The sequence below is a fragment of the Xiphophorus maculatus genome, chromosome 9 (assembly GCF_002775205.1).
Source record: "Xiphophorus maculatus strain JP 163 A chromosome 9, X_maculatus-5.0-male, whole genome shotgun sequence".
Taxonomy (NCBI): Eukaryota; Metazoa; Chordata; class Actinopteri; order Cyprinodontiformes; family Poeciliidae; genus Xiphophorus; species Xiphophorus maculatus.
In genome coordinates this window covers 31,136,595-31,160,863 of record NC_036451.1, presented here as the reverse complement: position 1 = coordinate 31,160,863, position 24,269 = coordinate 31,136,595, and the positions used below count along the sequence as shown (strand labels likewise).

Genomic DNA, 24,269 nt, shown 5'->3' with positions numbered 1-24,269 from the left:
CTAGAGAGAAACCAGGGCTGATCAAACAGTTTGATTATTGATCAGGTGATCAGGTGTGGAGACAATCCCAGGTATATCAGCAGCTGCATCAAGGTGAGCCGCTACCTGAGGAGCTTTGGCTCTGATGGAGAACATGGAGCCATTGATCAGAGATCAGATTGATCTGCTGGTTTCTGAGCGTTTAGATTCATCCAGACTGATCATCCTGGAGCTCTGAGCAGAACTTAAAGCAGGAGCCGGTTCTGTTCTGATGGACTCACGATGAACTTCTGGTGATTCTGAGTTTCCTTCCAGAACCTCACTGACCCGACCGAGACCCAAACCAATCAAAGACGAGACGCAGATCAACTCAGAATGATTTATTTCAAATTTAATAACTTAAACAGCAGAAAAACTTCTGAATAGGGACATGGAGGACATGGAGGGGACATGGAGGACATGGAGGGGACACCCGGATCGGTCCTCCAGGAATGTGACGGGTGATGAAGACGCAATTGCTCCTCTTTCACCCGAAGGCTGCGCCTGCAGAAACAAAGCATCACCTGTTACCGGGCAGACTCTGGCTGGAGGGAACCCAAAGGCTCCGCCCCTCGCATCTGGTTCTGACACCTCAAGAGTTCTGGACTCACGGCCCGGTCCGGCTGCGATCAGAGCGCCAGGTGAGGCTTCCTGAACGTCTCGTTGGTGATGGAGAGCCGGGTCAGCCGGGCGCCGTAGAAATCCACGATGTAACTGGACCCATCCGCCGGGCCCACCATCTGCAGAACACAGGCTGCAGTCAGGGGTGTGGTTCTGGTGCTGGTTCTGGTCCTGCTCCTGGACTTACCTGCATGGCGATCAGGATGAAGTCGATCAGAGTCCCGATCCCACAGAATCCCACGGTGCAGAACTTCAGCAGACCTAAAACACAGAACCGCCTGCCGGGTCAGAACCACCGACCCGTTTATCAACAAACATTACTAATTAGTAATTAAAGGCAAAATATGATTAAAAATAAATATGACAGAAAATAAAATTAAAATATTACTTTTTTTATACTGATAAAAATAGAAAAAAATAATTACATGAATAAAACATCAAATTTTAGATAAATGAAATATCAATATAGTTAATATTTAAACTCCAAAAAATAAAATAAATGAACTAGAAAAACAAACTAAAAAAGATAAATATAGCAAATAAAACACCTGTAAGAAAAATCAACAATAATTATTAATTATCAGAAACTATAAAATGTAAATAATAAAAAGCTTCAACTTTTTTAGAAAAATTACCATGGAAACAAATTAAGACTAAAACAGTTTAGTTAGTTTGGGACCCGAAAGTGTCTGTGTGTCTCTCTCTCTCTCTGGGTGTGTGTGTGTGTGTGTGTGTGTGTGTGTGTGTCTGTGTGTGTGTGTGTCTGTGTGTGTGTGTGTGTGTGTGTGTGTGTGTGTCTCTCTCTCTGGGTGTGTGTGTGTGTGTGTGTGTCTGTGTGTGTGTGTGTGTGTGTGTGTGTGTGTGTCTCTCTCTCTCTCTCTCTCTGGGTGTGTGTGTGTACCGAGGGCCGGGTATCCCAGGTAGAACCGGTCCGCTCCCAGCCAGCCCAGGAACAGAGACAGCGCCACGGCAACCTTGTAGGAATATCCGGTCCTGATAGAAAACACAACATTTGATCCTCATCCAGTCCAGAACCGACCCGGTTTATCACTGTCCAGAACTGGACGGTGAGTATAAAGTTCTGGCTCGGTCCGGAAACACTCACACGTTCCTGCAGGCGACTGTTCTGTTGAAGCCGACCTCGTCTCCACTGAACCGGACCTCGGTTCCGTTGGACAGCCGGCAGGTGACGTTTGGAGCGGGCAGACAGTCCACTGCAGAGACAGACACAGGTTCTGACCCGGCTCTGGTTCTGACTGCCGCTTCTCTCCTCATCTTCAGTCGATCAAACCATCAGAACCAGACGGGTCCAAACATCTCCTTTCTACCGTTATTTACATTTACTACTGAGGTCCAAAACCAGAACCAAGCGGACCAGAACCAGGTCCGAATGGAGCGGACTCACCGAACGCCACGCCATGCCGGCAGTTCTCCGGTTCCTGCGTGGATTCATCGATCTTCGGGTCTCTGCACAGATACGTGACCGGGTCAGGGAACCAAAACCTCACAGCTTTACTGAACTGGAACCAGAACTGGACCCATGCGGGTTCAGGGTTACAAATTTACTAAAATGTAATTTAGAAGACAAAACGAGCTGCTGATGGATCAATAAAATAACAGATTAAATGATCAAAACAATGATATAACAGTCAAAAGTGAAATTGCGTTTATGTATAAAATTGTTCTGTATAAAAAGGTGAAAGAAAAATATGAATCAAATTCATGGTAAATATTTTTTGTTGAATTTCTTGATAATAAGCATAATGAAAAAAACGAGAATAGCAACTATATTAGGGAAAACAAAGATTACAACAAATTAAAATGTAATTACAGTAAGTAAGCAGTTAAGCAGCTTCTTGAATCCAAAATTGAACTTTAGACGTTTTAAAACCTTCAGGATGTTGTAATATTTAGGATCATCAGACATTTTTTCATCTGTTCCGTTTCTTCTGCTGATTTATTGATCAAACCATGTTAACATCCGAACCGAGTTATTCAGCAGGTCGTTAAACTACCGTAGAACTACAGACTCTTATCAGATAAACAGCAGACTAAGCTAAGCTAAGCTAAGCTAAGGGCTCCTTCCGGAAGCAGCGTCACGTGACTGAAGGATATTGTCCCAGCCTCAGGTGTCGGCAGTCCTCCGCCTCTTCAGCCTCAGTCGCTTTGAGACCAGAACCAGAACCGCAGCAGAACAGCAGGAGCGTCAAGAGTAGCAACCGTCCGAAGGGAACCGCCATGATGAGCCAACCATCACGTGACGGCGTGTTGCCTTCAGGGTCCTGAGGACGGGGGGCCATCGGAGCTCTGAGATGAGATTAAACATCAGGTTCTCGGTGATTCTGAATTATATGAACTTTTAAAATAAAACTTTGTTCTCAGCAAACCCAAACGCTTCAGAACCGGCCGTTCAACCCACAAAGAGGACCAGAATCGGACCTGGACCCAGAACCGGTTAAAGGTTCGGCTGAAGAGGATGGAAATGGCGAGAACACGGTTCAAGTTGTGCTGCAGTTCTTAGCAGACGGAACAAGAAGCACAGACTGAACATGAACGCATCATTCTGGCCGAACGACGCGTTCAGGTGCAGCCCGTCCTGCCCCTCCTCCTGCCAGCCGAACTTTAACTCGAACCTACAGGATGATAGCTTTTATTGTTATTATTAATTTTTTTTATTACCACAATTAAGTGTTATATTTGGTTCAAACGTGAATTTCTAAAACAGCTGTTTTTACTTTTCAGTTTTAATTTGTCTTTTATTTGCAAACAAACAAATTTACACTTAGTGTATTTTGATATATTTGAAAAATGCAATCTATTTTTGTATTAAGTTTTATTTACTTTTTATATAAAAACAAAAATGTTACTAGAAATGTAATCTAAGAAATGTATTTTACTATTTTACTTATTACTCTATTTTATTTACTAAAGCTTTGGATTTTTTATATTTAAAACATTTATTTGCTTAATAATCCGAAAATATCTGAACTACAGTCATTCTAAATAAACGATCATTTGTTTCCAGCTATTTCATCATCATCATCATCATCATTTACATTTTTTAAACTTCCAGAATTATAAACTTTGTTTTAAACAAATAAACACTTTTTTAATTGAACTCAGACACGAACAGGAAGCAGTCGGTGTAGAACCAGCAGAGGGTTACCGATAAGTACCGAACCGAACCGAACCCTCTGACCATTCCATCTCTACTCAAATCAACCGCAGCAGCTTTGTTATTTCCGGCGGTACCTAAAGGCATCATCACAGCGATTCTGGTGCCGAACTGGGTCCAGTTAAAGTGAGTCCTGTCCCAGTTCCGGATGGTTCTGCGACCGAGTGTGGACCCAGCGGCTGTAGGAGGTTCGGTTCGGTTCGGTTGGAAAGCCAAAAGGTGAGTTCTGGTTCTGGTCCGGACAGCCCAGCTGAGTTAGCAGTTTAGCTTCGGCCGGACTGGGTCAGTTCGGGTTGGTCGGTTCTGAGTGAGTGGGTGGGTTCGGCTGAACAGAACCTCATGGTTCTCCTCCCGCTGGACGAAGCTGCGTTCAGGTTCGGCCGTTTAAACCAGTTTCAGCAGGTTTTCTCTCACCTGTCGGGGAAGTTTGGCGCACCTGCCTCACCTGCAGGAAGTCCAGCTGGACCTCTCGGAACCGTTCCGTGCCTTCAGAACCTGGACGGTTCTGGCTTTAGCTCATTAAACTACCGAACCGCGCCCATCGGAACCGCGCTGTCTCACTTCCTGGTTCCTCCCAGGTGAGCTCAGGTGTGTGACCCGGTCCGGCTCTGCGAAGTTCTTTTCTGTGAACTAGGTCATCAGTCTTACAGGTAAACCCGGTTCGGTTCAGTTTGGACTCTTACCTGCAGATTTACCACCTGAACACAGAAACTGTCAGACTCGCAGTGCGCATGCGCATGTAGGCAGGCAGCTGTTCAGCCTGGTGATGGTTCTGACCCGGTTTATAGATCAGAACCTGAGTATTTCCGTCTGACCCGATTCCTCCCTGTGGCTCCAGGTTCTGGTCGGTCTGGTGACTCTGCGTGCCGCCCGGATCCAGGACGGCCATGTTGGACAATGTCCCTGTAGGTGAGTTCCGGTTCTGGTTCCGATCCTGTTTCTCATGTCAGCTCATCGGTTCTGTCGAGTCCTGCCGCTCTCTCTGTTTCAGTGTCGTCGGCGGAGCGCCAGCAGGTTCTGGCTGCTCTGGACCGGCTCCAGAACCGGCTGGTCCAGAGGGAGGAGTGGAGCCTGAGCGCCGCCCTGGGCAGCCTGAAGGGGGCGCTGCAGAGCCCGCTGTTCGGCCGCGTCCTGACGCTGCAGCACTCCGTCCGCCAGCTGCAGCATCAGGTGAGAAACGGCCGGAACCGGGAACAGAACCTGGAACAGAACCAGGTTCTGTTTGTGTTTATTCACATCATGGGCCTCTGATTGGCCCGCTCTGCTTCATCCACTTCAGACCAATCAGGAAGCACTAGATCAGTTGAAGCTCCGCCCACTGGCTTCTGGGCTTTGGACCCAGTGGTCATGTGGCCTTCAGGGACCACAGTGATTCTTTTGGACCTTCATCCCTGCTGGTCTGAAGCTATGCCCCACCTACCAGCTGGAGAAAAGGGGCGGGGCCTGTGAGGATGTCTTGAGCTGCAGCCTGGCTTCTTGCTGGCTCAGCCAATCAGAATCCTAAAATCCTTAAAGTGACCCTGATGCAATCTGATTGGCTCAGAGGGACCAGACCTGTGGAGGACAATATCAGCATCTGGTCTGGTCTCTGATTGGACGATTTGCTTGAGTAATCGCTGCGCCCCCTCAAGTTCAGATAACGGGGTCAACGGTCGCCACGATTACTTCAGGGCCCCACTCAGAGTAGGAACTTCCAGGGTTTTATTTTCCAGCTGTTTTCCATTTGGACTTTGGTTCTGATCTCAGCAGCCGGGTTTGCTGGTTCTGCTGGTCTGACTCTGGTGTGTTTCCAGTTGGATCAGGACCTCCTCCTGGACTGTGGCAGGTGTAGCCCCGCCCCCTGGTCATGTGACCGGCCCTGCTCTGTATTCCCCCGCTGCGCCGCCTTCACAATAAACAACCTGCAGCCAAATTAAGGTAATGGCAGCCGCAGCGAGCGCCTTCATACGCTAAGTGCTGCGAAGGTCACCGTGGCGACGGAGGCACGGACTAGTAATGTCCCGCCTGAGTAACGGCCCGGCCTCGGCCGGGTCCCGCGCCGTCAGCCCGGCCCCAATCAGCCGCAGACTGATACGCCTCACAACGAGAGAGGAGAGGTCGTCCATACATCAGCCTCTGGACCTGCAGCGCCGCGGGGAAATCGATGCTCTGCTTCCAAACCTTCCTCTGCTTCTACCCCCACCCAATCTACCCCGCCCCCACACCTCGTTTCTACCTCCTCACTGTCCTGATGCAGCTCAGTGCTGCACTTCCTGAAAAGGGCCCTGAACGCCTCAGGAAACATCCAACCATCCATCCAACCGGCCAGGATCCACCAGAACAGGAAAAGATGAAAATCAGTATTTAATGAAACCTGAACCTGACAGCCTCCTTCCTCTTCCTCCTCCTTCCTCTTCCTCCTCCTTCCTCTTCCTCCCCTCCGCCCCCCCAGATCGACAGCTTGCCTCCTGACGCTCGCAGTGACTTCAGTTTCTCCAGACGCGGTCAGCTGATTATGAGCTCCGCCCCCTCCTCCGTCCTGACCAATGGCTCGTCGCCTCTCTCCCTTCAGGCTCCGCCCCCAATGGAGCGCCTGCAGCAGTGGATCCAGGAGGCAGCGAAGGTAGGCGCGGCCTCAGTGGCGTTGTCGTTGTCACGGCGACATGTGCCACGGGACTGAGCCGGTTCTATTCGCAGGGCCGCCGGATCGAGCCGATCGTTCTGACCCGGCCTGCTTCAGGGGGCCTGGGGTTCAGCGTGGTCGGGCTGAACCCGGCAGGAAGCGGCGGCCACGGCGTGTTCGTCAAACACATCCAGCCGGGAGGAATCGCCGACCGGTGAGGCACACCCGGACCCACGGAGCGGTTCTGGTTGGTTCTGACCCGGGTTCTGTTGCAGGGACGGGCGTCTTCAGGAGCAGGACCAGATCCTGGTGATCAACGGCAGTCCTCTGGAACCGGGCCGGAACCACCAGGCGGTCCTGAGCTTGCTGCAGCAGCCGGGCGAGACCGTGGAGCTAGTGGTGGCCCGGGATCGGGTCGCACCAGGAGGTCCAACTGAAGGGTCGGTCGGCACGGTCAGTGGAATGGAGCTGGGTTCTACTGGGTTCTACTGAGACATGATGGGTTCTAATGAGTTCTACCGGGTTCTGCTGGGTTCTGCTGGTCAGGTGAGGGGGTTCTGTCAGTTGCTGTGTTGGTCGTTCCGGCTCATGCCCAGAACCGAAGCGGGTTTGGTAGGAGGCGCCCCGTCACACCTGGAGGTGACTTTAAGGCCACATTTCTGCGACAGAGTGAGACCTCCTGTCTGTGAGGATCTATGATGCTGCTGACTTTGACTCGCTTCATTTTTATGACCTGAGAGGAAATGAAGTTGGCGCGCTGCTGGCAGTCTGAGGAGGATCGAAGTCAGGAAATCATTTCTCAGTCGCTGCTGGCCATCGCCCAGACCCACTTCAGGGCAACTCTATGGTTTTGGGGGCAACCAGGAGGCTTGGGGGCAACCAGAGGGTCTGGGGGCAGCTGTCTGGAACCTCCTGGTTGTGGTTCTGTCAGGCTGCTGGTACCAGAACCTTGACCTGGTTCTGGTGAGGTCAGTCAGGGTTGATCTAATCTCACTGAGAATAATAATCTAGAGCTGAAATCTGTTGAACTTTGACCCCTGAAAACATCCGTATGTTCTCCAGAGACAAAACCAGCTCTGTGACCTCCTGCATGGAGGGGTCAAGGGTCAGCATCTCAGGCAGAGACGCCATGTCCTCCAAGTTGCCATGGTGACCCAGAAAGCTGCTGCTGGTTCCGCCGGGTCAGTACCGGTCAGTAACTGTGACCTTGTGTCGGGAAGCGGAGCGTCGGCTCTGGAATGAAGGGAAGGATTGTTACTGCGAGGCGGAGCTGCTGGATCGGGTCAGGGCTGTAACCAGAACCGGAACAGCGGCCTGCTGTGTGTGTGTACTTTAAACACCTTCCAGCAGTTGCTGCTCAGGTGCAGCCAGCAGCCAATCAGATCTCAGGAATAGTGATGAGTCATCAAGATTTTCCATATTTACAGATTATTTACTTCCTGGTTCCGTCTGCAATCCCTCCAGATTTGAGTTTTTGGGTTTTTGCTGATGAAACCTGGAGCTGCAGAGTCCGGATCCTGATCCTGATCCGGGTCCAGATCCTGGTCTTGATCAGGATCCTGATCCGGAGCCAGATCCTGATCCTGATCTTGATCCTGTTCCTGTTCCGGATCCTTTCCTGCAGGACCTCTGGGGTCATGTGGAGGAGATCCAGCTCTCCAACGATGGATCCGGTTTGGGCTTTGGGATTGTTGGTGGGAAGACGAGCGGAGTGGTCGTCCGAACTCTGATCGCCGACAGCGTAGCCGACAGGGTGAGTCCGCTTCCTCTTCCTGAGGTCGAACCAAAACAACGAGCTGATCGGGTTTTCTCCCGTTGTCCAATAAGGACGGGCGCCTCCGCACAGGTGACCACATCCTCCGCATCGGGTCGACGCCCACCAGCGGCCTCACCAGCGACCAGGTCGTCAAGGTTCTGCAAGCCTGTGGCGGTCATGTGACCATGCTGATCGCCAGGGACCCCCGAGGACAGGCGACCACCGCCCCGGCTGCGCCTCCTGACTCCGCCCCCTTTGTTAATGTACCTCCTCCACTTCCTGACTCCGCCCCCGTTACGTCCTTACCTCCAGGTTCTCCTGTAGCCCCGCCGCAGTGCCGGCCCAGCAAGACGGTGAGCCTTCAGTTCAAATGGTTGTCATGACGAAGTGAAACTGTTTGGTTCTTTACTTGGTTCTGGTTCTGGTTTCAGCCCAACCTGGAGGGATACGAGATCCATGAAGTTCCTCTCACCAAGAAGAACGGCCAGAGCCTCGGCATCTCCATCATCGGCTTCAATCCAATGACCAGCCAAGGTGGGCGGGGAACCGGAACCGGTCCTGGAACCGGTCCTGGTCCGGATGAGAACAGGAAGCGCTCTGATGTCATCTTCCTGTGCTCAGATGCAGTGGGTGTGTTTGTGAAACACGTGGTTCCTGGCAGCGCCGCGGACCAGAGCGGAAACATCCGGGTCCATGACCGCCTCCTGGCTGTGAGTTCCTGACCGGTTCCGTTTGAGACGGATTCAGGTGGGGATGGTTCTTTGACCCATCAGAACCTTTGACCCATCAGGTTTCCCTCTCCGTCTTGTCTCTCCGTCAGCTGGACGACGTCAGTCTCCATGGAATGACCAACCAGGAGGTTCTGGAGGTGATGAAGCAGACGGGTCAGACTGTGGTTCTGACTCTGGTCCGGAAGAAAGCCCAAGGCCCGGAAAGATCCCTGGATAATGGTAGGAGGGCGTTCTGGGAAGTCCCGCCTCCAACGGGTCATGTGACTAACAGCTGAACCGCTGCGGTCGGTTCTGGTTCTGACGGGCCGCTGCGGTCGGTTCTAGGGTTAGTGATGGACGCCGGTCTTGAGAAAAATCATCATTCACATTCATAGTGACTATGAGCTAGACTGCTCTGGTTCTGGTTCTGCTCTGGTTCTGGTCGGGCGGACCTTATTAGAACCTTTGTCTGATGAATCTGTTCCTGGCTGTAATCTGCAGAATGTGCAGCTCTTTCTCCTCCTCCTCTTCCTCCTGCAGTGTCTGCAGAGATTAATGTTTTGGGTTTCGGGTCGTTTGTTCTGGTCGGCGCCGACCAGTCCGGTCCGGTCAGCCCATGGACCGAGGAAGAGCTGTTATCTCCTGCTGTGTTCAGAGCTGCAGAGTTCTGCCGTTATCTGACCAGTAGAGCCGCTTCTGCATTCAGCGCCTCCGCTGGTCAGAGGTCAGAGGTCAGCGGAACGGTTCAGGTCCAGCTTAGGAACCGATACAGAGCCGACAGCAGAAAGTTCTGGAAGAACAAAAGACGTTTCTCAGTGTGAGTCCGTCGGCCTGATGGGACAGGTTCTGGTCATGTGACCTTCAGGTCGGTTCTGAGGTTCTAGCAGGTTTGGTTTCCTGGTTGGAACCAACTGATGAAAAAGGTTCCAGGTTGTTCCAGGTTGTTCCAGGCTCCAGTAAGTCCTTCATGGTTTTCTGTCCTGTCTGTTTCAGTGGAGCGGGCCTCGACCAGGGGGTCTCAGAGGAGGAACCTGGAGGTCAAAGGTCGTTTGTCAGCATCTGGATCCATCGTGATGATGAGACAGGAAGTGACATATCCCAACGTGGCCCAACTGAACAGAGGTGAGACTGGGAGGATGCCCACAAAGCATGGCGTAGAATGAGGGGCCCCATAAAGGCTAATATTTGAACCCAGATATAAAATGCAACATTTGTTTATCAAAGCTGCAGAATTTGGTTTAATGGTTTCAACATAAATTCAAAGATTTTAAATTGTTTAACATTTAAATGTAAGATTTTAAGGAGCTGGCAAGTTTACTTTGTAAAAGTTCAAACAACAATCTTCATCGTTAGATTGTTTTGTTACCATAGCAACAGTCTGATGCTGTGACTTTGAGCCGTTTGTTCTCAAAAACAAATGAATAAACTGTAATTATAACTGATTGTTTTTGGTTTGGCCAGTTAATCTACTCTCTCTCTCCCAGATTAAATCCAACCCAGAAACTGTTAGAGGTGCTGATGGTTTTAGCAGCAAGAGGGGCCCCTAGGTCAGATTCTGCCCCAGGCCTCATGCAGCCTTGGACCGGCCCTGCAGGATGAGTTCAATCTGCTGCACTGATGCAGAGATGAGCAACAAACGGAGATTTAATTGAATGTTTCTAATGTTTCTTTAGCAGCTCTAACATTTCTGTCGGTTGAGTTTTTAAAACACAGAAACTGTTTTGGTTGCTGGAGTTTATGGGACGAGAGTTTCAGATATTTTCCACATTAACTCTTTAGTATGGGCAGCGTGTAGAGATGGAAATGCTGCATAATTCTTTGTTCACAAAGATAAATCATTCTCTTCGCTCCTCAAAGCTCCTCAGAAAGCCACTACAAGTTATTCCTGCGGTTCATTGAGCTGCACAACCAGAGCTAACACGGCGGTTTAAACTCTGACCTTGATCAAAACCTCTGGAAAGAAACTTGATTCCTCACAGGAAGTTGATGTAAATATCCATACAGGTCAGCCTGAGTCCAGTTTGAGTGAAAGGAGGCCTGAGATCTGAGCTGAGGTAAACTTCAGAGATAAAGCAGCAGCAGCACAGAGGCGCCAACGGTGTGATTGGTCCGGCTTTAAATGCACAATCTATAAACCTATTTTCTATAAACTGATCTTTAAGGAATCAATCTGCTCGGCTAGTGAAAAGCTCAGAGCAACACAGACACTTTCAATCCGGCTTAATAATTCTTATTTTTAGCCAGAACAGCTTAATAAATGCAATTTAACAGAACAACATCCTGTTTGCAGGCCTCGGCCCCCCAACTCCACTCTGAGTTTCTCTTTCTGAATAGTGCGGCAGACGCCCGTCCCTCTGTGATGTATTGCTGCTCTGATTCAGCCCAACAGGAGCATTAATTCACCGGCTGGAAGCTGGTTAGCAATGCTAATATAATCAGCCGGCTCTGACTAACACCTGGACCTGAGGAGAACGTCCCAGCGTTCCATCCCGGAGTCCGTCCGCTTCCTAATCTGCTTCCAGCCTGCAGACAGACTGTCATTCTGCTGCTGAGCGCTCATCTGTCCTACTCTCGTCTCGGTCATTAAACTAACGCCGGCCAACACTTGCTGCTTACTGCGGCGCTTTCACTGCAGCAAGCGGGAATGTGGAACGCCATGTGGCCGTCTGTTCTTCTCTCCACCCACCCAGAATTGGTTCTGGTTCCTCTGTGTGTTTAGATCATGCAGAGGTTCCGTCTGGTTCTGTCAGAGAACAATCGGAACCTCTCAGATGTTTTGGTCTGGGTCAAAGGTCACCATGCATTTCCAGTGTTCCTGCAGCAGAGCCCAGACTCAGCCTGCTCTGTGTGTTGCAGCATCTGATGCAGAACTGCGGGCCAAGTGGGAGGCAGCTCTGGGACCTCAGTACCTCGTCCTGGTGAGTCCAGAACCCAGCAGCTGATCTGGTTCTGCTGCACGTTTGACTGTGCTTCCTGTTTCCGGTTTCCTGTCAGGTGGTGAACCTGGATCCCGTCATCCAAGACGATGCAGAGCTGCAGAAATCCTCCAAGGTGCAGCGTCGCATTCTGGCTGCCGGTCACGCAGCCGCAGCTCCTGCTGACCCTCTGTGTCTCTGCAGCTGCTGCCCATCCACATCCTGCGTCTGGGCGTGGAGCTGGACTCCTTCGACGGCCACCACTACGTCTCCTCTGTGGCCCCTGGGGGCCCCGTGGACAGACACGGTGTGCTGAGGCCTGAGGATGAACTGCTGGAGGTAAAACATCCCGCTTTCAGGATGAACTACTGACGGTGCTGAAGCTGCCCCGTTTATCCGTTCAGCGCCCGAACGCATCGCCAGTGGGAATGACGGAGTTCCACAAGGTTTTGGGACGGGAACGCTTCAGTTCTTCATCTAACCGCCGGACCGGTACTGACCGGAGAAACATCCGCTTAGAACCGGGTCACACCTTTAAAGTCTGGCCAGTTTTCAGACCCTGAGCGATGGAGCGGACGACCAGACCCGATTGACCCGACCTGCCGACCCGACCCGACCCGCTGACCCAATTGACGGTTCTGTTCTGTGAAGGTCAACGGTGTCCAGCTGTACGGGAAGTCCCGGCGGGAAGCCGTGTCCTTCCTCAAAGAGGTTCCCCCTCCGTTCACTCTGGTTTGCTGCCGACTCCTGATCCCAGACCAGGAACCGGAACCAGAACCAGAACTGTCCGTTCCACCACAACCAGCAGCAGAACATCGGAGCATCGAAGAGGTGAGAGAGTCCGGCCCTCGTTCCTCCCAGGAGTTTTCCACTTTTCTCAAGTTGTACGGATCCAGATGGCGCCGATGCAGCTCAGGTCCAGAGAACTCCTGGTTCTGATTCTGGAGGTACGGGTCAGATCCTTCTGGACCCGGAGAACTAGGAGGTAATGATTTGTTTTTGCCTGTCAGATGGAGATGAAGCTGTCGTCGATGCTGCGCAGAGAGGAAGAGGAGGAAGAGGAGGAGCAGGTACCGCCCTGAGGCAGTCAGTCTGGTTCTGGACCCGAAGCCTGATCCAGTTGGTTCTGTCTGTCAGCAGCAGGGTTCTCCTGTGGAGGAGCTGACGAGGAGCGAGGACTCCAGCCTGGAGGAAGAGGAGGAGGATGAAGGCGAGCTGGCTCTGTGGGGTCCGGAGGTCAGCGAGGTGGAGCTGCAGAAGGAGACGGACCGAGGCCTGGGCTTCAGCCTCCTGGACTACCAGGTGAGACCGGGCCCACGGCACCACCGAGCCAGTCCTGCAGCGTGAAGTCTTTCACCTGGATCTGTTTGAAAGGAATCGGTACCAACGGGGTCACGGTGCATCCATGAAGTACTGGATCCGGTTCCTCTCTGCTGTTTGCTCAGTTTCCTTCCAAACCTGTCAGTTTTAGTGAAACTCTGGAGGCTGAAGGTTCAGGAGGAGCTTCCGCTCCTCTTCCTCTCCTCTTCCTCCGCTCCCCTGACTCCTTTGTTTCTCCTCAGCTTCCCGTAGGAGGAGGCCCTGACTCCGCCGCTCTCCACCTGCAGCCGCCCTGCTGCGGCTAAAAATACCCACGCTTTCTTCTGCCAGCCTGAAACTTGGCATGGCAGCGGCTCGCTCTGCGCCGGCAGTGCCGCTGGGATTCACTGAACCGACTTCTGAATTCTGCTGGGGGGAGGAGGCGGGTTCTGGCGGGTCGGGTTGGGTCCCAACATCAGTACCGCTCTCAGAAGATTTGGAGAAAATCTGGAGAGGAACTGGTAGAAAACTTCTGAACCAAGTCTGGAAATTCCCAGAATAAAAACGTTCGACAAGATGGAGGGATGGATGATGGATGGATGAGGGGTGGATGATGGTTGGATGATGGATGGATGATGGTTGGATGAGGGTTGGATGATGGATGGATGAGGGGTGGATGATGGTTGGATGAGGGTTGGATGAGGGGTGGATGAGGGTTGGATGATGGATGGATGGATGAGGGGTGGATGATGGTTGCATGAGGGTTGGATGAGGGTTGGATGATGGCTGGATGAGGGTTGGATGATGGATGGATGAGGGTTGGATGATGGATGGATGATGGTTGGATGATGGATGGATGAGGGTTGGATGATGGATGGATGATGGATGGATGATGGTTGGATGATGGTTGGATGAGGGATGGATGATGGTTGGATGAGGGTTGGATGATGGATGGATGATGGTTGGATGAGGGTTGGATGAGGGTTGGATGATGGATGGATGAGGGGTGGATGATGGTTGGATGATGGATGGATGAGGGTTGGATGAGGGGTGGATGATGGTTGGATGATGGATGGATGGATGAGGGATGGATGATGGATGGATGAGGGGTGGATGATGGTTGGATGATGGATGGATGATGGTTGGATGAGGGTTGGATGATGGATGGATGGATGAGGGGTGGATGATGGTTGCATGAGGGGTGGATGAGGGTTGGATGATGGCTGGATGAGGGTTGGATGATGGATGGATGAGGGTTGGATGAGGGTTGGATGATGGATGGATGGATGAGGGGTGGATGATGGTTGCATGAGGGGTGGATGAGGGTTGGATGATGGCTGGATGAGGGTTGGATGATGGATGGATGAGGGTTGAATGAGGGTTGGATGATGGTTGGATGATGGTTGGATGAGGGTTGGATGAGGGTTGGATGATTGATGGTTGGATGAGGGTTGGATGATGGTTGGATGATGGTTGGATGATGGATGGATGAGGGGTGGATGATGGTTGGATGATGGATGGATGATGGATGGATGAGGGTTGGATGAGGGGTGGATGATGGTTGGATGGATGAGGGATGGATGATGGATGGATGAGGGGTGGATGATGGTTGGATGAGGGTTGGATGATGGTTGGATGATGGATGGATGATGGTTGGATGAGGGTTGGATGATGGATGGATGAGGGGTGGATGATGGTTGGATGAGGGGTGGATGAGGGTTGGATGATGGATGGATGGATGAGGGGTGGATGATGGTTGCATGAGGGTTGGATGAGGGTTGGATGATGGCTGGATGAGGGTTGGATGATGGATGGATGAGGGTTGAATGAGGGTTGGATGAGGGTTGAATGAGGGTTGGATGATGGATGGATGATGGTTGGATGATGGATGGATGATGGATGGATGATGGTTGGATGATGGATGGATGGATGAGGGGTGGATGATGGTTGGATGAGGGATGGATGAGGGTTGGATGATGGATGGATGATGGTTGGATGAGGGTTGGATGATGGATGGATGAGGGGTGGATGATGGATGGATGAGGGGTGGATGATGGTTGGATGAGGGTTGGATGAGGGGTGGATGAGGGTTGGATGATGGAGGGATGGATGATGGATGGATGAGGGGTGGATGATGGTTGGATGAGGGTTGGATGATGGTTGGATGATGGATGGATGATGGTTGGATGAGGGGTGGCAGATGGATGGATGAGGGGTGGATGATGGTTGGATGAGGGGTGGATGAGGGTTGGATGAGGGTTGGATGATGGTTGGATGATGGATGGATGATGGTTGGATGAGGGTTGGATGATGGATGGATGAGGGGTGGATGATGGTTGGATGAGGGTTGGATGAGGGGTGGATGAGGGTTGGATGATGGATGGATGATGGATGGATGAGGGTTGAATGAGGGTTGGATGATGGATGGATGAGGGTTGGATGATGGATGGATGATGGATGGATGATGGTTGGATGATGGTTGGATGAGGGATGGATGATGGTTGGATGAGGGTTGGATGATGGATGGATGATGGTTGGATGAGGGTTGGATGAGGGTTGGATGATGGATGGATGAGGGGTGGATGATGGTTGGATGATGGATGGATGAGGGGTGGATGATGGTTGGATGATGGATGGATGAGGGATGGATGATGGATGGATGAGGGGTGGATGATGGATGGATGATGGTTGGATGATGGTTGGATGAGGGATGGATGATGGTTGGATGAGGGTTGGATGATGGATGGATGATGGTTGGATGATGGTTGGATGAGGGTTGGATGATGGATGGATGAGGGGTGGATGATGGTTGGATGATGGATGGATGAGGGTTGGATGAGGGGTGGATGATGGTTGGATGATGGATGGATGATGGATGGATGAGGGTTGGATGATGGTTGGATGAGGGTTGGATGATGGTTGGATGAGGGTTGGATGATGGTTGGATGAGTTGCAGTGAAGCTGTGCAGCAGCTCCAGATGTTCTTCAGTCTAAAGTTTATAAAGATTTTCAGACATAGAATCACAAACGCTGTGAAAACCTGAAATTATTCAAAACAAAACCATCAGAAATAAAAATGTTTTGTTTGCTTTTTAAAAACCTCCAGTCAGAAATCAGAGCTGAGAGGGTGAAGGTCCAATCCGTCCAAAACCTCCGACTGATAAACGAATTTTAACACGTTCAGCCAGGAGACCCACAGAACCAGCAGAACTTTTAGTTACTACAGAACCAGCAGCAGAACCAGCAGCCTGGCCATGTGACGTTCTGCAGGTCGGCACTAGAACTTTACAACGATCCTAAAACCGACCAGCGGAGAGAACAGAACCGGAGGGACGACAGGATTTGTTCTGCATTCATACCAAACCAGAAACGAAGGATTTGTCCAGCAGGTCAAAGGTCGTTACAGTAACAGAGCAGGTGAGACTAAAGCAGGGAGGATTTCCTCCAGAGCAGCTCGTCTGTCTGATCTTAGAAAAGTTTCTGTAATGAAACACAAACGGCCTCAACGTGAGTCGCAGCCTGATGACGAGTCAAACGAGTCGCCTGGAGTTTTTCCTTCCATTCCACTAACAGGCAGAAGGATCCAGTTGATGTTCTGACTCGGGTTACTGGGAGCAAAAACCAGTTTCTGTCTTACTGGAGTCTAAAACCAGAGAGTTACTGGAGAGACCATCACTGATCAGGACAAACGGGACGACGTCCAACACGTCCAGCTGATGGAGTTTAAATGAAAATACGACTGAATGTGATGACAGAAGTCTGAACAGTAAATATAGCAGAAAACAGGCTGAGTTCTGTAGGACCCAGAGCAGGCCTGAGGAACGCCTGATTAAAATCACAACTGCAGCAGAACCAGAGCCGATGAAGCAAACTGGGTTTCAGGTGGAGCTTTAATAGATTCATCCTGACGCAGTAGCTGACCTGAGGGCCCGACCCGGGGACCTCTAAGTAGTTTGTGTTCATTGGTTCCGGGGGTTGAGAATCGCAGCAGGAATTTTGGAACCAGACGGATTGTGATTGGTGGAACCAGACGAGGAGCTTTGCCTCGGTGTGGAGTGCTCTCCATCGTTTCTTCTTCTGCTCCTTTCTGCAGTAGAAACTCTGAAGTGCCCTCTGCTGGAGGGGAGGTTGACTTGGTCCTGGTCTGGTTCCACTGGACTGTGACTTGTCACCATGGATACATGTTCTGTTCCAGCTGTAATTCAGAACCATAGAAGGCCACTTCCTGATCCATCCATGTTTCAGTTTGGACTTTAACTAGTCCTGTGTTCGGGTCTCTTTTAATTTAACGAGTTGAAAAGTTTTTGAACGGCTGGGTCGTTTTCAGTCTCCTGGAAACCATTTCAGCCCGACTTGAGGTCCGCCTGGGGGTGATTCTGTTCTTTAGGGTGTGAAAATATCCCGCCTCAGGATTAAACCTGTCTTATGTCCGACCCTGCAGGACCCGTTGGATCCTGGTCGCTGTGTGATGGTGATCCGCTCTCTGGTTCCTGGTGGGTCTGCGGAGCGTCATGGAGGTCTGCTTCCTGGAGACCAGCTGGTATCAGTTAATCACACCCAGTTGGACCTTCTTACCCTGACCGAGGCAGTGGAGGTGCTGAAGTCGGTACCACCTGGTACCGTCCGCCTGGGAGTCTGCAAACCCCTGGTAAGTCCAGACCTTCTGCTCTACAGGTCTACGTCCTACAGAGTCTCTTTAAACCTTGTGACTGGAAGGTGCTGGTGGATCCCAGCCTCCTGGACTCTCTGGGTTTTTATCCCAAGGTTCATTTCTTAATGTGTGGTTCTGGACTGATGGGCCGGGTCTTCAGTACTTTTAGAGTGTTGTCCAGGTCCTAAAATTGTCTTCAAACCTTTGGACTGTAGATCTGTAGACTATCCAGTAGGAGGTTTGGACTTTTCATAGATGTTGATCAGTGACGTCCGTGAGGCTCTGACTTAATCATAGTATAGACAAATATAAACTCCTGCATGTTATTGTTTACATGAGGAAAATTAGTGCATGAGGACAAAGCTGGAGGGCAAAAACACTTTTCCTTTACATGTCATCCATAGCCGCGCTGCTGCAGTAGAATAACTGTTAACTCAATCGAACTTCAACATCTAGATATTATTAATTTCGTGCTCCACAACAAAGGGAAAAACCGTTAAAGTAAAACTCAAAACCACGTCTTTCTCGCTCTCTGTATCAGCGCAGCTACGGGCAGACTCGTTGCCATAGCAACGGACAACAACGCCACAAAAACAAACACTGAAATATTTCCCACACAGAGAGCAGAACATTCAGTCTGTTGCAGTGGTTTGGTTTTAGGCTTAATGTTTATTTTGTGATTATTAATAAGTGATTGAAAACTATAAATATATCGCTGCTCCAGGGCTAGCTCGCTGGTTCTGTCTCTTACTCTGCAGTTGCGGAGTCACAATGTCTGGGATCATGAGCGCCCCCTGCCATGAGGCCAGAGAACTGCCTGCCTCACCTCCAATCTGTTCTCTGGGTTCTGATCGCTGCTCATCAGTTACACACACAGTTGGTGACAACAAACACTGAACATTATATACATGTCAAGTTTTTAGTCTCTACAAAACACCTTAGCTTCTGCCCAAACTTGACAAGGCTTGCTCCCATCAAAGAAATCCAGGACCAACTCTTCTCAGTGTCATCTTTTTACTTTATTTCTCTTTTCTTTTCTTTAAATCACTGTTCTTTCCAATACATGACACCTGAGCAGGTTGAAAACCTACAAACACACAAAGTACAAATTACTTTTTAAGTCATCAAAAGAAAATAAACAAAATGAACTACTTCATAAATCCATTTTGTAAAGCCAGCAAGGTCCTCTGAATACAGATTTAAAGTTCAGTTCCTACCAGTGGTGTTTCTGCAGGAGCTTGAAGATGAGGTCTTTGTTTGTAGAGATTATCTCAAACACAGGTGTGCTGAGTTCTTTATAGGTCCCTGAAGGCCTGAGTGGGAGAGACGGGTGTGCTTGATTTTCTGTGAGCCATGTGCCAGCTGGGTGGAGATGGTATTGCACTCATACAAATACACCATTTGCTGTTTAACTTGACAATACATAAGCTAAATTATGGAAAATCAGTTAATATATTAAATGTTTTTAACCATTTTATTGGCGACGTACCGACAGGAGGAGCATGCTCTCACCAAACAGCAGCCAGTTCAGTTAGTGAGAGGTTGATCAGTCCAGGTGAGGATCAGCTGCTGCTGCCTCACCTGCTGCGCTTCTGAGTATTTGAATGGGAAAATGCAAAAATTCAGCGATTTTGAAGAAAAAATAATCAGAAAAATAGGTACTTTATAGTACAAACCACAGGGTGAAAATAGCAATAAATGATTTTATCTTTAGACATTATTTTTCCATGATGACATGATGACTCTGCTTTCCCTGACTGCACGTTACTGATGTTGATATTGCTTGACAGAAAATTTATCTTCATCCAACAAGGCTGGATTTTCAGCCAGCATGGATGTTAGCCTGAATGGACGTTTTAGTTTTAGGTCAGAATTTAATCCAGACTAAATGTTGAGTTCTGGACCTTCAGATCTTTTGGGCATGAAGCTTTGTGGAGCTTCCTGTTGACGAAGCAGAGTAGATCTGGACGCGGTTGATTGATGGTTTCTTGGGTTTCCTGAAGCCAGTCCTGTTCACAGGTTGTTGAGTTCAGAACTTGTTTCCTCTCTGGTTCAGAACCTGCTGAACACAGAATCCTTTTGGCTCTGGCTGAACCTGAGCTGCTATTTCCAGCTTCCTGGTCGACCCGTTTCCTGTTTCTGCAGGTGGAAGCAGCCGATCCCAGCAGAGAGAACATGATCCAAGATTCTGCTGGAGGCGACCCGCTACCAGAGGTAAGCACCGTGTTCCTGACGCTCTGCAGCTTACGGATCAGAACCAGACGTCTAAACGGAGTGGATGAGATCTGGCGATGATGTCATGACTTTAAAAGCTTCTGATTGGTTATTCCATAACAGTTAAACTCCTCAAATTCTGCTTCCTGCTGTGACGTCGTGGAATCATTTGAAGGAATCAGGATTTGAACAGAGATGGCCAGCAGTACCGCTCACAAACATCATTTAAGTAGAACTGAAATGATTATTGAAATTATCTGCAAATAATTTAGCAATCAATGAATTGATAACTGGAGTACACAGACTCTATACAGTCAGAGCAAAAACAAAACTGTACATGTAAACATTTTGCATTTAGGTAAACAACCTTTCTTAGTCTAAAGTTGTTCAACTCAAATTCCTCTGGTGACAGTTTTAGCTTCACCTGCTTCACATTATGGCAAAATCTATTGATCAGCTCTTCATCCAGATATTAATCAGCTAATTATGTTGCTGCATTTCAGCCAATAAAATGTTAATTTCTTTCTCCTAGAGATTAAGTGAATTATTTAAATATTTATGACGGGAAAAATCTGCAGAATCACCAAATTTTTAAAATTCCATTAATCAAAATAATATTTGTTCAGTTGTAATTTGAACCTTTAGTTTCCATAATGAGGTGCTGCAGGTGCTGCAGGCCCTTCAGGCGCTGCAGGCCCTTCAGGTGCTGCAGGCCCTTCAGGTGCTGCAGGTGCTGCAGGTCCTTCAGGTGCTGCAGGCCCTTCAGGTGCTGCAGGTGCTGCAGGCCCTTCAGGCGCTGCAGGATTTGTGGCTTCCAGACGCTCTCTAACATGCGTCTCGTGTCAGACCGACATGTTTCACCGCCGCCTCCTGCTGCAGCCATGTTGGAACAGGAAGTCGGCCTGCAGTTCTAACTGGGGGTTTGCTGGTTTTCCCAGTTCCCAGTGGGGTGTTCCAGTAGATCTCAGACTGGGAAGTGTCTCTCCCAGTCCAGTGCAGCAGCTGAAGCCTCAGTAATCACTCTGAGAGCTCGCTCTTTGTTCTGACTGTCGTCCTGCTTCCCTTCACTTCATCATCCTCTTCCTCCCCCCTCATCTTCTCCTCTCTTTCACCTTCCTCTCCTCTGCTGACTCAGCGCCATGGCTCGATGCTATAAAGTGCTCCATCAGCTCAACCCGCAGCATCTTTCTTTAAGTGAGGCGGCCGGAGGGAGGAGGACGGGGGGTTGCTGTGAGGACATGCACCCCCCCCCACCCCCGGTGTCAGTACATAGAGTCCTGCAGTACTCTGTTACTGCAGTGCTGCTGCTCTGCTTCCCTCTGCTCCTTCTCAGCTCCTGATGCACAAAGCAAATAACAGAAATGACCTGCTGGCAGAACCAGGTCGCCCAGCAGGGGGAGCAGTTTCCCAGCCACAGCCGGTCCGAGGACACGTTGACCTCAGAGCCTCTGGATGGTTGTCAGCAACATTTTTCACTAATTAAAATGCTTCCCTACGGTTTGTTAATCAGAACACTGCAGTAGCCTCTCTCTGCCAGCAGGGGGCGGACAGGACCTTCACTGGGAGAGATGACTTTAAAATACTGATGGAGCAACCGTTCTGGTTCTGGTCCTGGTCCAGGTTCTGCTCTACATCCAGAACCAGAACCTCATTTTACTTCTTTGCATCCAGATCTGGAACAAACTTCCAGAAAACTGCTAACCAGCCGAAACCCTGAGCTGCCGTTTGAAGAAAGGGACAAAAAACGGCCAATCAGAACCAGGAGGCGGGACTTAGTGCTGTCAGTCATCATCATGTATGTGCTGCTAAATGTGCTAATGGAGGAGAAACGACTTCCTGTTACAGGAAAACTGTTGATACACCATCATCAGTGGCTATGCTAACTAGCTTAGCATTCAGGGCAGGCTCTGCTAAGGGGGAGAAGCTGCAGCCTAGCAGAGCACAGAGGCATGATTGACAGCACTAAGACCCTCCTCCTCTCTCCAGTTGGCTGTTTCCAGTAAGGACTGGGTGAAGGAGAGGAAATCCATCCTGCTCAGAGTTTACTTTGACTGGACCACTGATCCACATATTTGAGTATTGATCATCTACATGATTTCATTGATCAGTTGTGATTGTTTCATAACACAGAAATCATAAACATTGTCTGGGTTTTCCAGATGATCTAAAAGTCTCGCTGGTTTTTCTCAGGTGAATTTTCTGAACTCTGGATCCAAACAAGCATCAGAACTTTTCCCTCATGTGGACGGGAGCAGAGGGAGCGATCAGCGCGGAACCGAGACAAAATGGACCTCATCGGTGCTTATTGCTCCGTTTGCAACATTTAATTAATGCAGTTTGTCAGAAAACGATTTTATCTCCTAAAAACAGAAAAGAATTGAAAATGTCTTCAGTTTAGTCAGAAGATTTGATTAGAAAAAACCTTCAGCTGCGCAAAATAACATAAAAACAGAGAAACGACTTAAAACGGGTTCTGGTTCTGACTTCGTTCATATTTCTAAAATCACAGATTATTAATGGAGCAGATCAACATTTTATTCACTTATTTAGTGTAGAAAAGTTGATGTGAACACCAGAACCAGAACCGGAGCTGTTCTGGTCCCTGCCAGGCCTCTTCCTCCTCTTCCTCCTCTTCCTCCTTATTTCCTGTTTTACATGCTCCTCATTCAGCTGAAGTCGTTTCACGGCTCACGGCTCCTTGATGTCTCTCCATAAAGTTCTGCGGGTCGGTTCTGACCCGTCTCTGTGGATCGTTGTGTCAGGCTGACCAGAGAGGGACCCCGCTCTGCCGCCGCGCCTCGTTAACTCCTGGAGGTCGCAGCGGGGGGCGGAGCCTGCACCAGCAAACTCTGCTGCAGTAATCTGATTACTCTGTGAGAGGGGGCGGAGCCAGGGCAGAGTCTGACTGGTTCTGGACCGGTTCCAGGGTTCAGATGGAGTTCAGTTGGAGCGGCCCGGTCCACTTCAGCACGTTGTTGCATTCTGGGTCAGAACCCTCCTGGAAACACTGGGGACCCATCAGAACCGCTGGACCCCCCCAGCGGTTCTGATGGGTCCATTTGGACCCGTCCTCCAGCACCTACATGAGTCGGTTTTAATCATCCCGACCTCTGCAGGACCCTCTGAGTGTGTGCATCATCTCCCTCCTGGCTGTAAACGGGCCGGGCCGGGCCGGGCCGGGCCGGGCCGTCGTCGTCATCTCATCGTCTAATGGGAGGATATTAAACGCCGCATCTTTAAATCTTCAGGATGTGAGGCCAGCAGTCATCAGTCTGCAGAGCGCTAGCCGCCGTCTGCTCCTCACCTCCATTACGGCCGGACTGGGCCCGCTTCCCGGGCCGGGCCCGCTTCCCCGGTCCAAATGAGGCGGCAGAGTCCTTGAGGACGAGGCGGCGGGGAATTAGCCTAAGTGTTGCCATTAATATTTCCTGGAGGGAGCAGGAGAATCCCTCAGGATGTGCTGAGGAGGCGCTCTGGGTCGAACCGGGCCCGGCGCCAAGTTCTGATGTCCAGAGGAGTTCAGCAGAACTTTCTCTGTCCTCACACTCCCTCAGAATCAGAACCAGAGTTTCCCTCTGCTGTTCTACTCAAACCTGTGAAAAGTATTCACTCCCTGACCCGGTTCTACGGTTCTGACCCGTTTAAATCTGCCACATCAAACAGAAGCTAATGGAGAACGGTTCAGGATACAAAGTTCTCATGGTTCTGTTTTCAGAACCAGCCTGACATGCCTGTAGATGACCTTTGACCCTCTCTGCTCTGCACTTTAACTAGGACATTTCTTTGAGCCAATCAGAAAGCTGCTGGTGGATTGGGTCAGGGTTAGGATTAGGCCCGGTTCTGATGACTGGATTTTCTCCTTCAGGAGGTTCTGCTGGACCAGAACATCTTGGTTCCCTGACAGACCATCACACCACCTCCACTGTGTCTGGTTGCTGGGAGGATGCTCTGGTTCTGTTAGTTCTGATGGATCTGGACCAGAACCGCTCAGCAGGTCCAGTTTGATCTCTAACGACTGATTGATTGTTTCAGGGTCCCAGTGAAAACTCGGAGCTTCCAGATGATTCCTATCAGGAGGAACCGGAGCTGATCCTGGACGGAGGTCTGCCTCGCTACGCCTCCTCTCTGACCTCTGACCTCCTGCCAGCGGAGGAGGGCCTGGAGATGGCTGTGGATGAAGAGGAGGATGAAGAGGAGAGGAGCTCGCTGCCCAGGAAGCTTCCTCCATCCTGGGAGGACTGGAAGCTGTGGTCTGCTGGCCGAGCAGGAGGTCCACAGGAGGTCGGTTCTGTTTGGTTCTGTCTGGTT

The 24,269-nt window shown here is 50.2% G+C and overlaps 2 protein-coding genes across 5 annotated transcripts in view; one reads left to right on the top strand and one right to left on the bottom strand.

Moving 5' to 3' along the window:
* Positions 1–344: 344 nt before the first annotated feature.
* On the bottom strand, positions 345–4,587 carry tm2d1 (TM2 domain containing 1). Of its 4 annotated transcripts, none has more exons than XM_023339045.1 (8): positions 4,498–4,587; positions 2,755–2,946; positions 2,045–2,118; positions 1,745–1,853; positions 1,541–1,632; positions 827–900; positions 630–758; positions 345–522 (listed from the first exon to the last, which is right to left on the bottom strand). In XM_023339045.1, exons 2-7 carry the CDS (start codon positions 2,937–2,939, stop codon positions 648–650), a joined length of 645 nt encoding a protein of 214 aa, XP_023194813.1. In that variant the 5' UTR covers positions 2,940–2,946; positions 4,498–4,587; the 3' UTR covers positions 345–522; positions 630–647. The 4 variants fall into 4 exon arrangements, with proteins under 4 accessions (XP_023194813.1, XP_023194812.1, XP_023194811.1 ...); XM_023339044.1 differs by lacking the exon at positions 4,498–4,587 and adding an exon at positions 4,260–4,349; XM_023339043.1 differs by lacking the exon at positions 4,498–4,587 and adding an exon at positions 4,229–4,318.
* Positions 4,588–4,635: 48 nt separating this feature from the next.
* Positions 4,636–24,269, top strand: part of LOC102232924 (inaD-like protein) — a 41,817-nt gene continuing 22,183 nt past the window's right edge. Inside the window, 21 exon segments of the mRNA XM_023339834.1 lie at positions 4,636–4,723; positions 4,806–4,984; positions 6,246–6,416; positions 6,491–6,630; positions 6,692–6,869; positions 8,041–8,169; positions 8,244–8,525; positions 8,604–8,706; positions 8,794–8,882; positions 8,993–9,122; positions 9,876–10,004; positions 11,739–11,800; positions 11,877–11,933; positions 12,002–12,136; positions 12,449–12,628; positions 12,808–12,867; positions 12,935–13,099; positions 17,538–17,744; positions 19,893–19,961; positions 22,152–22,259; positions 23,994–24,242. Coding sequence (XP_023195602.1) covers positions 4,702–4,723; positions 4,806–4,984; positions 6,246–6,416; positions 6,491–6,630; positions 6,692–6,869; positions 8,041–8,169; positions 8,244–8,525; positions 8,604–8,706; positions 8,794–8,882; positions 8,993–9,122; positions 9,876–10,004; positions 11,739–11,800; positions 11,877–11,933; positions 12,002–12,136; positions 12,449–12,628; positions 12,808–12,867; positions 12,935–13,099; positions 17,538–17,744; positions 19,893–19,961; positions 22,152–22,259; positions 23,994–24,242 — 2,844 coding nt within the window. The 5' untranslated portion in view covers positions 4,636–4,701.